The following is a 16,287-nucleotide window of genomic DNA, read 5'->3' on the forward strand; positions in this document are numbered from 1 at the left end:
CAATTAAAACATCTATACCTGTTGTAAAGGTGTTTAAATATCTAAACTATCAATCAAATATTACCTGCCCTGCCCTTGGCATAGAGGAGGGGCAGTCAGTTACTTTCACTTTCCATTCAGCACTTCCTACATGTCACAGCTCTCCCCACATTCCCCCTTCCCTCCTCAGGCTCTATAATTGTGTAGGGCACTGCACATGGACATTAGGTCCCTCATTCTGGTTCATACACAAGATTTTGGGGTGACACACAATTTCCCTTAATAACCTTGTCCACAAAATTGCAGCTGCCTGCTTGCTGTGATTGTATAATTCCAAAACAGAAGGAAACAAAACTTAAAGAATAAATACAGTGTAAGTTAAGTTTATTTTGCTCAACTAACATGATAGAAAATAATTTGAAATTATTTCTTAGGGTGACAGGTCCCCTTTAAGAAAGTATATATGCTGCATTCTATATTGTGAACTTTATAAGGCTGCTGCCCAGCGGTTCATGCATTCAAGGGTCTCCAGATGAGTAGCTCAGTGTTGCTTTTGAGAAGAAAAGTTTAGATGTTGTGCGAAATCATCAAAATATTAAGATAAGTCGAGGTTGCATATGTCATGAAAATCAGCCTTTTATTATGAATTGTAAATTGTATGTACACAGTATATGGTGAGTTGGTTCCTAAGCTCAGGTAACGCATGTGCTGTGAATAATCAGGAAAAAAAAGTTGGTAGAGATATTCTGCATTTCGAGCCTAATGACCTGACGACATTTCGTTTCAATCGAGAGCTTTGATGCAAGAGACACAAAGCAACTATTAAAAGTAATCCCTGCAATAAGAGAGCATGAAGTACTCCTTCAAACAAATACGCATGGCATGGGGTGTGATCATACTCATTATTTAACCCTAGAGGAGATCTAGTGCCCAAAACAAAAATCCATTTTGTGTAACAATTTTTTCATGAAATCACCACCTCTCTGGTCAGGAAAGATTCCTTGTATATCTCATATAGTAAAGAAGACTAAATCATCTGAACCACACTCCATAAAGTGTTTGGCCTCATTAGTCTCAGATTTATTCTTAATATTATAAAGTTCTTGCACATGTTCTTTCAGGGTCCTGCTAGTCTGTCCTACAGACTGTTTGTCACATCTCCCACAAGCGATGAGGTAGACTGCGTACCTGGAATTACAATTAATATATTGTTTTATTTTAAAACCTTTATTGGTAGTGAGGGGGGGTGGGGGAAAAAGGGTATTCGGCTGCTACAAAGTTGCATGTTAAAAATGCCTCTTGATGGGTGCACTCCCTTATTGCAAACTGAGATTGGTTTAGTTAGCCTATGACTAATTTCGAGATTTATTATACCCTGAAGCTGCTAAAACCTTAAATTCGAAAATCCGCTATCTCAAACCTGCAGAGGTCATGTAGAAGTGAAGTCAATGGGAGATGTCCCTTTTACAATTTGAATTTTTATCTCCACTGGGTTCGTCCGATAATCTGAAAATTTTTAGGCTTCAGGCAATAACCTGATAATTTTGCGGGCAAAATAGGAAAAATTTGTATGATTCGAGTTTTCCCTCGATTTTGTCTTTTCCCAACCCAAATTTTTTTTTATTTGATTGATAAATGAGATAATGAGTATGGTCAAGCTTAGTTTAATATAAAGATTAGATTTGAGGTTTAGTAAATAACCCCCTAAGTGTTTGTAGCACGAAACGCATAATGCTGCTCAGGGTCGGACTGGGGGGCCCGTGGCCCACCGAGACTGCTGTCCAGGGCCCCCCTTCTAAGATGCGTTGGCTCAGTGAGTGAGCCATTCAGCGCGCATGCGGCTCTGCGCCGGAATTTTTTTTCCCGATTTTAAATATCTGGAGAAGAGCTCTGGCTCGGCGAGGGCCCACCGGGTTTTTTCCTGATGTCCCACCGGGCCAGTCAGACACTGATGCTGCTTATCCATGACATGAATAAAGTCTTCACTTGTTCTTATCCGCCTGGTTTAAAATTTGAGTGCCTGCTCAACAGATATTCGGTAATATCACAACAGATCCAGTATTTCAGTCCATGGGGACAAGCCAGAGCAGTGTTAACTTGCCTTCAATTTGCTCATCCCATAAAGGACTTGGATAGATTTCTGGATAAGGGATCATATTGCAAATGGCCTTCCGATAACTCAAAGCTTTCTGGGCAAGGGTTTCCACACAATGGATTCCATATCTATATAAGAATTCTTTTTTTCCCTAAGTTAAAATATGCAAATACAAAACAGCTTGTACTTTAATTTTTTAAAGGCAACCGAATTCAATATGATAAATGTTGACTAATAACCAGGATCCACAAGGCCATTGATTTTTTTCTTATTTTTTTTTTTAATAATTCAAAGTTGCAAAATGTATGACATTTTTTTAAAAAAACGCAATAATTTGTTTTGTACACATCAGCAGAAATAACCAATGGAAAATAAAAAATATTTGGGAGAACCCCCCCCCCTTCTATTGCAAATAAGTTGGGGCAAAGAGTAGGAGGTGGTGTCATGGTGTTTCGGCAGAAGATAAAAAAAAAGTGTCTGCTGTTAATTACTTAAAATAAACTGTACAATGATTGTGCAAAAGAGAAGAAACATTATTTTTTTAAAGTTAGCCTAGACTGATATAACCATTACCCGTTCCTATGCTGCCATGGGGCTACTGTAAACTTCCATTAAAAGTATTACTGCTGATGCTCGACTTGCTTCATGTGTATTCACTCAGATCAAGTACAAGGAAGTCAAATTGCCTTCCCATAGTCATGTAAGTGACTGAGCCAGAATAATGTCTGGCCCGTGTGTCACACAAGAGGGGTTCGGAAGAGATAACTTCCTATGTTATAGTCTGGATTAGATCCCATGAGGTCAGAGCAGTGGGGCAGCTAAAGCAATGTCCTGGAAGCTTACACGGGAATGGAGTCCAAATATGTTTAGCAGTTTGGATTATAAAATATGCCACGTAAATAGGTGTCCTAATGGCCCCACAGTCAACTGACTTGCACGTTTATTGTAGGGATGCACCAAATCCAGGAACCGGTTTGGGATTCTGCCTTTTTCTGCAGGCTTCCGCCAAAACCTTCTGCCTGGTCAAACTGAATCCAAATTAGCATATGCAAATTAGGAGCGGGCGGGAAATCTCATGACTCACAAAACAAGTAAAAAATGTTTCCCCTTCCCACCCCTAATTTGCATATGCAAATTAGGCTTTGGTATTCAACCAAATCTTTGACAAAGGATTCGGGGGTTCGGGCGAATCCAAAATAGTGGATTCAGTGTATCTCTAGTTTATTGAGGCCCTTAGTAAACCACCAGTGCAGTTCAGAAGCAAAGCAGAAGTTTAGAGATCTCCAGTTCCCCACTCTGCATGTAACATCAAAAGAAATCATTTCAGCAGTTCATTCTACTCAGATGTGCTCATCCTAATGGTTTATTATCCAATAGAATCAGGCAGCTCAAGCAGGGCAGGTTCGGACAGAGGCTTGCGGTTATTCCTAAATATATTCAGTGTCGGAGACTTAAAAAGGCTGTTAAAATATGAATAAAATATAAAACCCTCAAACTTCCACACAAAAAAAATTCTGTTACTTTCTTAAATAAACTGCTGTGCATAATATACAGATTGTGGTATAAAAAAAAAAGGAAACGCATCATTGCTCTGGTTTCCTTTCAGTCTGCTGTAGACTTCTCTTCAGGGCTTTTCTCCTTTCGATTCTGCAGCACTTTGGGCAATCGCGGGTGCTAAAGCACTTCTTGTGATAACAGGTTTTGCAAACTAGAAAAGAAAGAAAACAGGCAATGGAAATAAATAGGTGCAGATATTTAGGATTCAAGCTGGATGGTGGTTGATCGGAGGAGAGATCTCTTTATCCAAAATCTACAATTTCATTAATGAAATGTGCAAAATAATTGGTAGGACAATATTAAAAAAACAAACCCAGAGAAGAGAATTCCATATTCTGGAAACCTATGACTAATCAAGTGGCATGATGCCATTTTGAACATACCGTTCCAGTAGAAAGGTAATCCATCACATTCAGTATTGGGTGCACCCCCATAAAATGATAAACGTCCTTGTTTTGTGACAAAAAAAGTCACGTGATGCAAATTAGGATTCGGTTCGGCCGGGAAGAAGGATTCAGCCGAATCCCGAACCGAATCCTGGATTTGCTGCGTCCCTACCTAAAACATAACAACTGGCTTTATATAGGGCGTTCGGCTAAATCCGAATCCTGCTGAAAAAGGCTGAATCCTGGGCAAATCCCAAACCGAAACCTGGATTCGGTGCATCCCTACCCAAAACATAACAACTGGCTTTATATAGGGGGTAAGGTGCATGTGTTAGAGAAACTTACCCTCACATCTTCTACACATTTCCATCTGGAAGGGAAAGAGGACGTCGGGGCCATGGCAAAACTCACATATAAAACCCTTGGCTTGGCACAGCTGCAAATAAAATCAATGTGTTATTACAGTATTAACATTTCAATCTACTGCAAGTCTTCATATGTCTATTCCTCTTTAATCCGACGAATATTCTGAAGTGAGAATACCCTATATGGATCTGATATATATTCCGATTGAGATGTATGCACATATATCGGTGATATTTACGTATAACTCGTTTATGGTTTCTCGCTTGCCAGTAAAATGCAGGAGAATTCAACAAATTAGAATACAAAAATAGCATCACTATTTATAAATAATCACTTTGTGATGTCACTAGGACTCAAACAGACTGTGGAATAAACATCACTGTAGAATCACGCCATTAAACTTGTTTCCTTTCAGCCTGTTGTAGACTTGGTTTTGGACATCTCCAGGGATTTTTTCCTTTGAATGCTGCTGTATTTGGAACAATAATGTGTGCAAACATATTGCTTTGTACAGGGGCGGGGCTAGTTATCCAGAATGCTTGGGACCTGGGGTTTTCCAAATAATGGCTCTTTCTGTCATTTGCATATTCAGATCTTAACCCTTTAAGTGCCAACAGAATTTCACATTTTGGTTACGCGAAATGCCAGCCGTTTTTGAAACATTTTGTGCTCTCTCACTTTAGGGGCATTTTCTGAGGGGAAACCTATAGTTTACCTAGGAAAACTATACATTGTTTTTTTCGGTAGAAACTGAGCTTTCTAAATCTGCCTGAGTTTTCATGTATTTCCACCTGTGCAAAAAAATTTATAGTGCTAAATACCAAAAAAAAATGAAAAATTACCATTTTTCATCGTATATCAATTTATACCAGAAAAATATTTCATTTTACGGATGAAAATCCAACTGATTTGGAAAGCCTTATGTCTCTCGAACGTGCCAATACCAGATATGTATAGTTTTAGGGAGATTTAGGACTTCTGTACCTCAAAAACTCCCGGCAGTATATTGCCGAATTTTGAAAGCACTAAGGCAGAAAACGGCATGCTTTAGATTCCAAGGCAAAAACTCCTGAAACCGTAGGTTTACCCCAGAAAACCATACATTTTTGAAAAGTACACATTCTGCCGATTACAAAATGGGTAACTATGTCTCTCTAATCCCAACTACCAAACATAAAAGCTTGTCTGAACATAGCGGTTTTTCAAAAAAAAATTCAAAATTCTGAAAAATCATTGCAAAGGTTTTATTTTGCTGCTCCGCATATCCCAAACTATATTAGGTACCAAGAAAAAGCACCTGAAATATGATTGCCAGGGGTCCACTGAACAGTTTGACACCCATTATGCATAGGTTTACCAAAGTATCTGGCATTTAGAGACACCAATATGAAGTTAGCACATCCAAATTGATCAGGACTTTACTTCAGCTACTGAGAAATCAACACATTGACTGCATTTTTTGTGGGGTAAAAACACAGAAATATATGTTTACCCCCCAAACCCATATATTTTTGGAAAGTACACATTCTACAGAATCTAAAATGGGTACCCATGCCTTTCTGCTCCAAACTACTGAGTCGCAAGGCTTTCCCAAAATTGTCGGTTTTGGTGAAATATGTGAAAATTGCCTCAAACCTTCAACTTCCCAGCACCATATCACCCATGTATCATTATGTACTAAGAAAAAGCACCCTAAATATGATTGCCAGGGTTCCTCTGAACATTTTGGTGGCCATTGTTCATAGGTTTACCAAAGTATCTGGCATTTAGAGGCCCCAAAATGAAGTTAGCGCATACAAACAGTCCCGTGGGTAACTTCAGCTAATGAAAAATCAACACATTGACTGCATTTTTGTGGGGTAAAAACACAGAAATATATGTTTACCCCCAAAACCCATATATTTTTGGAAAGTACACATTCTACCGAATCTAAAATGGGTACCCATGCCTTTCTGCTCCAAACTACTGATTCGCAAGGCTTTCCCACAATTGTCGGTTTTGGTGAAATATCTGAAAATTGCCTCAAAACTTCAACTTCTCAGCACCATATCACCCATGTATCGTTACGCACCAAGAAAAAGCACCCTAAATATGATTGCCAGGGTTCCTCCAAACAGTTTGGTGGCCATTGTTCATAGGTTTACCAAAGTATCTGGCATTTAGAGGCCCCAAAATGAAGTTAGCGCATACAAACAGTCCCGTGGGTAACTTCAGCTAATGAAAAATCAACACATTGACTGCATTTTTGTGGGGTAAAAACACAGAAATATATGTTTACCCCCAAAGCCCATATATTTTTGGAAAGTACACATTCTACCGAATCTAAAATGGGTACCCATGCCTTTCTGCTCCAAACTACTGAGTCGCAAGGCTTTCCCACAATTGTCGGTTTTGGTGAAATATCTGAAAATTGCCTCAAAGCTTCAACTTCTCAGCACCATATCACCCATGTATCGTTACGCACCAAGAAAAAGCACCCTAAATATGATTGCCAGGGTTCCTCCAAACAGTTTGGTGGCCATTGTTCATAGGTTTACCAAAGTATCTGGCATTTAGAGGCCCCAAAATGAAGTTAGCGCATACAAACAGTCCCGTGGGTAACTTCAGCTAATGAAAAATCAACACATTGACTGCATTTTTGTGGGGTAAAAACACAGAAATATATGTTTACCCCCAAAACCCATATATTTTTGGAAAGTACACATTCTACCGAATCTAAAATGGGTCCCCATGCCTTTCTGCTCCAAACTACTGAGTCGCAAGGCTTTCCCAAAGTTGTCGGTTTTGGTGAAATATCTGAAAATTGCCTCAAAGCTTCAACTTCCCAGCACCATATCACCCATGTATCATTACGTACTAAGAAAAAGCACCCTAAATATGATTGCCAGGGTTCCTCTGAACATTTTGGTGGCCATTGTTCATAAGTTTACCAAAGTATCTGGCATTTAGAGGCCCCAAAATGAAGTTAGCGCATACAAACAGTTCTGTGGGTAACTTCAGCTAATGAAAAATCAACACATTGACTGCATTTTTGCGGGGTAAAAACACAGAAATATATGTTTGCCCCCCAAAACCCATATAGTTTTGGAAAGTACACATTCTACCGAATCTAAAATGGGTACCCATGCCTTTCTGCTCCAAACTACTGAGTCGCAAGGCTTTCCCACAATTGTCGGTTTTGGTGAAATATCTGAAAATTGCCTCAAAGCTTCAACTTCTCAGCACCATATCACCCATGTATCGTTATGCACCAAGAAAAAGCACCCTAAATATGATTGCCAGGGTTCCTCCGAACAGTTTGGTGGCCATTGTTCATAGGTTTACCAAAGTATCTGGCATTTAGAGGCCTCAAAATGAAGTTAGTGCATACAAATAGTCCTGTGGGTAACTTCAGCTAATGAAAGATCAACACATTAACTGCATTTTTTGTGGGGTAAAAACACAGAAATATATGTTTACCCCCCAAACCCATACATTTTTGGAAAGTACACATTCTACAGAATCTAAAATGGGTACCCATGCCTTATTGCTCCAAACTACTGAGTCGCAAGGCTTTCCCAAAGTTGTCGGTTTTGGTGAAATATCTGAAAATTGCCTCAATGCTTCAACTATCCAGCATCATATCACCCATGTATCATTACGTATCACAAAAAAGCACCCAAATTGTGATTGCCAGGGGTCCTCCAAACAGTTTGGTGCCCACTGTGCATAGGTTTACCAAAGTATATGGCATTTAGAGGCCCCAAAATGAAGTTAGCACATACAAATTGTCCTGTGGGTAACGTCAGCTAATGAAAAATCAGCACATTGTCTGCATTTTTGTGGGGTAAAAACACAGAAATATATGTTTACCCCCCAAACCCATACATTTTTGGAAAGTACACATTCTACAGAATCTAAAATGGGTACCCATGCCTTTCTGCTCCAAACTACTGAGTCGCAAGGCTTTGCCAAATTTGGCGGTTTTGGTGAAATATCTGAAAATTGCCTCAAAGCTTCAACTTTCCAGCAACGTATTGTCCATGTATCATTACCAGCATAAAGCATCCTAAATATAAACATAGGGGTCTACTAAATAGTTTGATGCCCAATGTGCATAGATATACCAAACTATGTGGCGCACAGAGACCCCCAAATGACAATACTGTATATACATTTTCACGGCTGACGCGCTGGCTGCTGCAATATAAGCACCTGGTGTGTGTATTATGCGACATTAGACCCCCCTAACAGTACAGAGACCCCAGAAAACCATATATTTTCAGAAAGTACACATTCTGACGAATCCAATATGGGTAAATAAGTGTTTCTACTACAAACTGCCAAACTGCAAAGCAATGCTGAACATAACGGTTTTTATCAAATTTCTGAAAATCATCACAAAGCTTGAATTTTACCCCATTATATGCTCCACGTTTCGTAACGTATCAGCATAAAACATCCTAAATATGAACGCCAGGGGTCTACTGAACACTTTGATGCCCAATATGCATAGATATACCAAACTATGTGGCGCACAGAGACCCCCAAATGACAATAGTGTATATACATTTTCACGGCTGACGTGCTGGCTGCTGCAATATAAGCACCTGGTGTGTGTATTATGCGACATTAGACCCCCCTAACAGTACAGAGACCCCAGAAAACCATATATTTTCAGAAAGTACACATTCTGACGAATCCAATATGGGTAAATAAGTGTTTCTACTGCAAACTGCCAAACTGCAAAGCAATGCTGAACATAACGGTTTTTATCAAATTTCTGAAAATCGTCACAAAGCTTGAATTTTACCCCATTATATGCTCCACGTTTCGTAACGTATCAGCATAAAACATCCTAAATATGAACGCCAGGGGTCTACTGAACACTTTGATGCCCAATATGCATAGATATACCAAACTATGTGGCGCACAGAGACCCCCAAATGACAATAGTGTATATACATTTTCACGGCTGACGCGCTGGCTGCTGCAATATAAGCACCTGGTGTGTGTATTATGCGACATTAGACCCCCCTAACAGTACAGAGACCCCAGAAAACCAGATATTTTCAGAAAGTACACATTCTGACGAATCCAATATGGGTAAATAAGTGTTTCTACTACAAACTGCCAAACTGCAAAGCAATGCTGAACATAACGGTTTTTATCAGATTTCTGAAAATCGTCACAAAGCTTGAATTTTACCCCATTATATGCTCCACGTTTCGTAACGTATCAGCATAAAACATCCTAAATATGAACGCCAGGGGTCTACTGAACACTTTGATGCCCAATATGCATAGATATACCAAACTATGTGGCGCACAGAGACCCCCAAATGACAATAGTGTATATACATTTTCACGGCTGACGCGCTGGCTGCTGCAATATAAGCACCTGGTGTGTGTATTATGCGATATTAGACCCCCCTAACAGTACAGAGACCCCAGAAAACCATATATTTTCAGAAATTACACATTCTGACGAATCCAATATGGGTAAATAAGTGTTTCTACTACAAACTGCCAAACTGCAAAGCAATGCTGAACATAACGGTTTTTATCAAATTTCTGAAAATCGTCACAAAGCTTGAATTTTACCCCATTATATGCTCCACGTTTTGTAACGTATCAGCATAAAACATCCTAAATATGAACGCCAGGGGTCTACTGAACACTTTGATGCTCAATATGCATAGATATACCAAACTATGTGGCGCACAGAGACCACCAAATGACAATAGTGTATATACATTTTCACAGCTGACGCTCTGGCTGCTGCAATATAAGCACCTGGTGTGTGTATTATGCGACATTAGACCCCCCTAACAGTACAGAGACCCCAGAAAACCATATATTTTCAGAAAGTACACATTCTGACGAATCCAATATGGGTAAATAAGTGTTTCTACTACAAACTGCCAAACTGCAAAGCAATGCTGAACATAACGGTTTTTATCAAATTTCTGAAAATCGTCACAAAGCTTGAATTTTACCCCATTATATGCCCCACATTTCGTAACGTATCAGCATAAAACATCCTAAATATGAACGCCAGGGGTCTACGGAACACTTTGATGCCCAATATGCATAGATATACCAAACTATGTGGCGCACAGAGACCCCCAAATGGATATATAGTAGATAAAATTTACAAGGCAAAACAAAATAAGGCAGTAAAGAGTGAAATGAAAAAAAATCCAATAAAACCACAAAAATCAATGTTTTTTTTCCAGAATAGTGTTATCGGCCATCAGAATCACAGTTTGAATATTTTAGCTGGGCCAAACAGGTTATACGGCTAGAAACAAGTGAACACAACATATGCAGAGCTGAAAATGCAATAAAATGGCTAAAAATTCAATAAAATGGCTAAAAATGCACCAAAATACCCAAAATTGCAATATAATCACCGAAATAACATACAAAAGATATTGCACAGTACGGTTAGCGAATACGCTATTCGTAATGGCAATAAAACATTTTTTTCAGCCAAAAAAAGAGACGATGCGATAATAAAAAAAAAAAAGGCACAATGCCATGTATGTGCGTGTGCGTGTGTACAAATGGTAAATTACATGTTATGTGCGCGTGTGTGCACATGTGTGTAAGTGCAGTGAGTGTAAGTGACCCCCCCAATCCCCAAAAATGTATGTGTAAGTGTGTGTAAGTGTGAATCTAAGTGTGTATTACTGTAATAAGTGTGTGTTGGTGTGTTTGTGTGTGTAATTGTTGCACTAACCTGAAAAAGTCGCTGAAGACTGTTGCACACGATGTGGAGGGGTCCCAGGAAGACATCTGCGACGATCCTCGTGTTCCTGTGCTGTGGGGGCGGAGATCAACGGCGCAGTGCAGGCTGCAGCAGCAGGACACGTAAGTAACACGTGCCTGCTGCTGCTTTTGGGCCCCTGGGCGATCGCGCCCCAGGGGCCACTCGATCCCCTGCTCTGCTCGTTGCCTAGGGGCAGGGGATCGAAGCGGAACGGAGCGAGCGGCTCTAACAGCCGCTCCTCCGCTCCACAACCCGGAAGTGCTGCAGAACGTAGAATCTACGTTCTGTGGCATTTCAAGTTACTTTTCCACAGAACGTAGATTCTACGTTCTGTGGCACTTAAAGGGTTAAGGTAACGCTACTAAAAATCACGTAAACATTAAATAAACTCAATAGGCTGGCTTTGCTTCCAATAAGGATTAATCATATCTTAGTTTGGATTAAGTACAACGTACTGTACAGAGAAAAATTATTATTTGAATAAAATGGAGTCGATGGACTTTAAATAATTTTGAGCTTTCTGGATAACAGGTTTCCAGATAATGAATCACATGTAATAGCAAGTTCTGCAAACAACAGAAGAGTTCAAGGGCCTTTCTATAGAGTCACATAAGTCTATGGTAATACATATTTCAAAATAGGATGGGACATAATCTCCTACATTACCCAAGGCTTATTTTATGTCCAGGTCTATCAAACATCATTTCAGTTTGCCGAGCTTTAACACCGACACACAACCCCCTGGTATCTAGAGGAAAGACATCTCTGCCCTACAGGAAAGTGTTTTCCATAACACATACCTCACAATTAGCAACATGAGCGACAGCAGACGCCGTAAGCTCCCGAAGGGCAGGAAGAAGCAGCTTCTGTTTAACATTAAACAAGTCACTTAATGTGAACAGGTCGAGCTCTTCAGTCAGGTGATGGGGGAGGTCTTTAAATTCCTTAAGCACACTGTATGGATCAGATGAGAAAAGCATTTTATTTCCTTTACATTATCACCAAATCGTAGAACATGATAGCAAAATGCATTAGACCTGGGAATATTCCAAGCACCCTGTTGGCTTTTGGAATAATCCAATTCATTATGCAGCATCTATTGGCACTAATTCAGTAGATGGAGCCAAGGTAAATACGTTTTCAACTGGTCTTCATTTATTATTTTCTAACTGAAATGACTAGCCTTCCTTTAGCTCTATTAAGATTCTCATTCATCCAGCTCATGACATACAATATTTAGTAGATTCAAGTCAACAGCAGCTGGACTGAGTTTTCCTGAAAACTTTTCGACACTCATTCAAGTGGCTTCTACAGTTTGAGTGGTAGGGATTTCCCAGACATAAATGTCAGACATAAAAATCACAATGGTATCATTGAACTTAAACAGTTGGTGTTGGCTGAAACTCTCAGAGGGGTGAAAGTGTAATCTTGTCCCAATGGTACCATGTTCCTTAAAGTCAGGTGTTCATTTTTAAGTGCACATGACTGGAAGTGTGAATTGTTGTGAAACTGGCAGGGGTAAGGATGTCAAAGCTGCATATACTAGCCTTCCTATTTTGCCTCTTTAGAACAGAAAATGCTAGTTGTTTGCAAAAACGGATTTTATCTTTTTTTTTGTCTTTCTATTAACATACATACTGTACAAGACTGCAGTTTGAACTCTGACATACAGTTGCATTACAAAAAATAAAAAAAATTAACAAAATAACGTCAAATTGTCAGAATACCCTAGTCTATATCATATTTAAAGGAGAAGGAAAGTCATCCTGCACTTGGGGGCGCCAAATGTTAGGCACCCCCAAGTGATTGTATTTACTTACCTGAAACCCCGGGCAGTGCTCCTATCAGCAGAAAACTGCACCGGCCTGGGGTTTTACCAGTGAGCACCATGGAGTGATCTTCTTCCTGCTTCATCGTTCCTCACGCGGCTGAACATGCGCAGTAGAACGAAAAGCTGAACTTTAACTAAAAAGTCGGCTATTCCGTTCAACTGCGCATGCATTTGCTCCAGCAAATTTGAAACAAGAAGAAGCCAGAAGTGGATTGCTCAGTGGTGCTAACAGGAAGAACCCAGGCCGATGCAGTTTTCTGCTGATAGGAGCACCGGCCCGGGGTTTCAGGTGAGTCAATACAATCACCTGGAGGTGCCTAACATTTGGCACCCCCAAATGCAGGATGACTTTCCTTCTCCTTTAACTTAAATTCCAATTCAACTTGCAGGACTGCTTGTAGAACTGGTATTATCAGTTGATTGAATTCCTATAGTGCGAAATAATGCATTTGTTCCACATATTACTCATACAAAGATCAGAAGTTGTTACACAGTGCATTACCTGTTTGCAAGTCTACAAGTACACAGAAGTCTCTTCATAGGAATCAGTTTCTCCTGAAGTTCCTGTGAAAAATGAAAAACATCAGGAAAATGCAATTTCTGCAGAGCACAGACCTGTCTGATTGAATACTTAAAGGAGAACTAAACCCTAAAAATTAATATGGCTAAGAATGCCGCATTTTATATATTGACCTTATTGCACCAGCCTAAAGTTTCGGCTTCTCAATAGCAGCAATGATCCAGAACTTGAAACTTGTCACAGGGGGTCACCATCTTGGAAAGTGTCTGCGACACTCACATGCTCTGAGATGTTGAGAAGCTAAGCTTAGGGGTCGTCGCAAATTATCCAGTAGAAAATGAGTTTTGTCTGTAATATAAGCTGATGCTACAGGGCTGATTATTAAATTCTGATGCTAATTGGACTGGTTTCTGAGCTGCCATGTAGTAATTATCTGTATTAATTACTAATCAGCCTTATATTATGACATTTCTATTCTGTATCGTTTGTGAGTTGGTACCTAACCCCAGTAAGTGACAGCAGCACAGAGCATGTGCAGTGAATCAGCAGAAAAGAAGATGGTGAGCTACTGGGGCATCTTTGGGGGCACATATCCTTACTGCTAAAGGCCAGAAGCCCAAAACATAATGTACAACATTTCTACCTACTTCTTTAGTTAGGCTTTAGTTCTTTAAGTAAGTTTTACTTTAGAATACAGGCTGATCAAGTATTTTCCTTTTAACTAGAGATGTGCAGCTCATTCAGTTATACAAGCAATCATTAAAAAAAAGCCTCTTTCCTTTAATTATGAACTTGTTCACTCTGCATCTATGTGCAAACTGCAGGAGCAGTAGAGACATCAGTGTGGAAAGCAAACAGCCCATGGCCATTGTAACGTGACAGTTGCTAGTTACTGCCCAGAAGATCAATTGCTTATTCCAGCAGAGATCACTGAATAGATGCAAATACCTACACTTCATAAAGTATTTAAAAATAAATAAATAAATTAAAAAAAAAAAAAGGCACAGAACTTACTTTAATTCTGCTTAGATCTTTGACTTTCTTGTAGATTTCAGGGTTTTCAGTAAGGACGTTGAATTTGTGGCTCTGCCATATACTATCCACAACATTTTTAGAGAAGTTGCTGACGTGGTATTTGCCGAAGTTGAATTTCAACAGAATCCGGCCGGGTATACAACTCACGGAGTTGCTGTGACAGCAGTCGCAGAAATACTTTCCAAGGTACTCACAATACCGCAGCCTGTTAGTGTACCCTGAAAATACAAACATGTCGTCCTTAGGATTCTTAGCTCTTTCCAGTGGGGTCCTCTGATCCTATTTTTATTCTGTAAGCTTTTTTGTTAAAGGGGTTGTTCACCTTTGAGTTAACTTTTAGTATGATGTAGAGAGTGATAGTCTGAGATAATTTTCATTATGTTTCATTATGTTTTTTTTTTTGAGCTATTTAGCTTTTTATTCAGCAGCTCTCAGGTTTGCAATTTCAGCAAGCTGGTTTCTAGAGTCCAAATTACCCTAGCAACCAAGCATTCATTTGAACAAGAGACTTGAATATGAATGGGAGAGGGGCTGACTAGAAATATGAGCCATAAAAAGTAGGAATAACAATACATTTTATAGCCTTACAGTGCATTTGTTTTTTAGATGGGGTCAGTGACTCCCATTTGGGAAAAAGGCAAATAACCACTTGAAAAGTTGCTTTGACTTGGCCATTCTAGAACATACTAAAATTAACTCAAATGTGAACCACACCTTTATATTATTGCGAGAGCCTTGTTTGGTATAGATCAATGTAAAGTGCTACATAACTTGCTGCCACTAAATAGATGATGAGGATGATGATCTTGCTTGCCTAAAAGGAGCCATTTATGATAAATTAAACCTTGGTAATTTGGTAATTTTGTAGACAATAATGGTGCTGGTTTTACTTTTGGCTGTAAATTATTGTTGTCTTCAAAATTAGCCCCTTTATTTGCGCTCCCCATATATGTTCTCTGGTCCCGGTTTCAAAGGAAGGGTGGGCGTGTCCTAGCAGTCCCTGCCAAGGGGGACAGCCAATCACGGCTCTGCAGTCACAAAAGCAAAGACAGGCTTCAGTTCCCTATCAGGTCAGCCTAGCTGGGGATTGGTTCTTATATTACAGTGCAGAGTGCTGCCGGCTACCCTGCATAGACAATTCAGCAGGCAGGAAGTAGAACAGATGGGCGGGACTAGTAGGGTTTTTGCAAAATATGTGCGGGACTAGTAAAGTAACCATAAAACACTACTTTTAAAAGCGCATTCCTTCTATATCAAAGAGTTGAATGTAGGGGTACATTCTTGTTTTTTTACACAATGTCTCCTTTAATTGGAACTTCCAATAGCAACAGCTCCCTAGAATGTTCTATTTTCTGCAGAATGCTGATGACATCGCTATGGCCATTAGGGATGCACTGAATCCACTATTTGGGATTCGGCCGAATCCCAGGTGAAAGATTAGTCCGAATACCGAACCCTAATTTGGATAAGCAAATTAGGGACAGGAAAGGGTGGGAAAAAAAATTCTTCTTTTGTGACAAAAAGTCATGTGATTTACCTACATGCCCCTAATTTAAATATGCAATTAGGATTCGAATTCGGTTAGAATCCCGAACAGAATCCTGGATTTGGTGCATCCCTAATGGCCAGTTATAATTATATACACGCTGCTTCAATGTTTTCCTAATCCATCACAAGGGTCAATGATTTACATAGTAATTAAATGGGCTCCTTGAAGTGACAGTACTGTGTGCATAGGACAGCACATTGCTATGCAAGTATATGG

General features: G+C 39.6%; 1 protein-coding gene across 2 annotated transcripts in view; it reads right to left on the minus strand.

The window, feature by feature from the left end:
- Positions 1–595: 595 nt before the first annotated feature.
- Positions 596–16,287, minus strand: part of rubcnl.L (RUN and cysteine rich domain containing beclin 1 interacting protein like L homeolog) — a 41,230-nt gene continuing 25,538 nt past the window's right edge. For both annotated transcript variants that reach the window (XM_018247339.2, XM_018247338.2), the window contains 5 exons: positions 14,502–14,740; positions 13,470–13,531; positions 11,937–12,090; positions 4,363–4,453; positions 596–3,782 (listed from right to left, as the gene is read on the minus strand). In XM_018247339.2, the coding sequence (XP_018102828.1) occupies positions 3,658–3,782; positions 4,363–4,453; positions 11,937–12,090; positions 13,470–13,531; positions 14,502–14,740 (671 nt within the window). In that variant the 3' untranslated portion in view covers positions 596–3,657. The remainder of the gene's footprint in view (positions 3,783–4,362; positions 4,454–11,936; positions 12,091–13,469; positions 13,532–14,501; positions 14,741–16,287) is intronic.

This window comes from Xenopus laevis, chromosome 2L (assembly GCF_017654675.1).
Source record: "Xenopus laevis strain J_2021 chromosome 2L, Xenopus_laevis_v10.1, whole genome shotgun sequence".
In the NCBI taxonomy this organism is placed as follows: Eukaryota; Metazoa; Chordata; class Amphibia; order Anura; family Pipidae; genus Xenopus; species Xenopus laevis.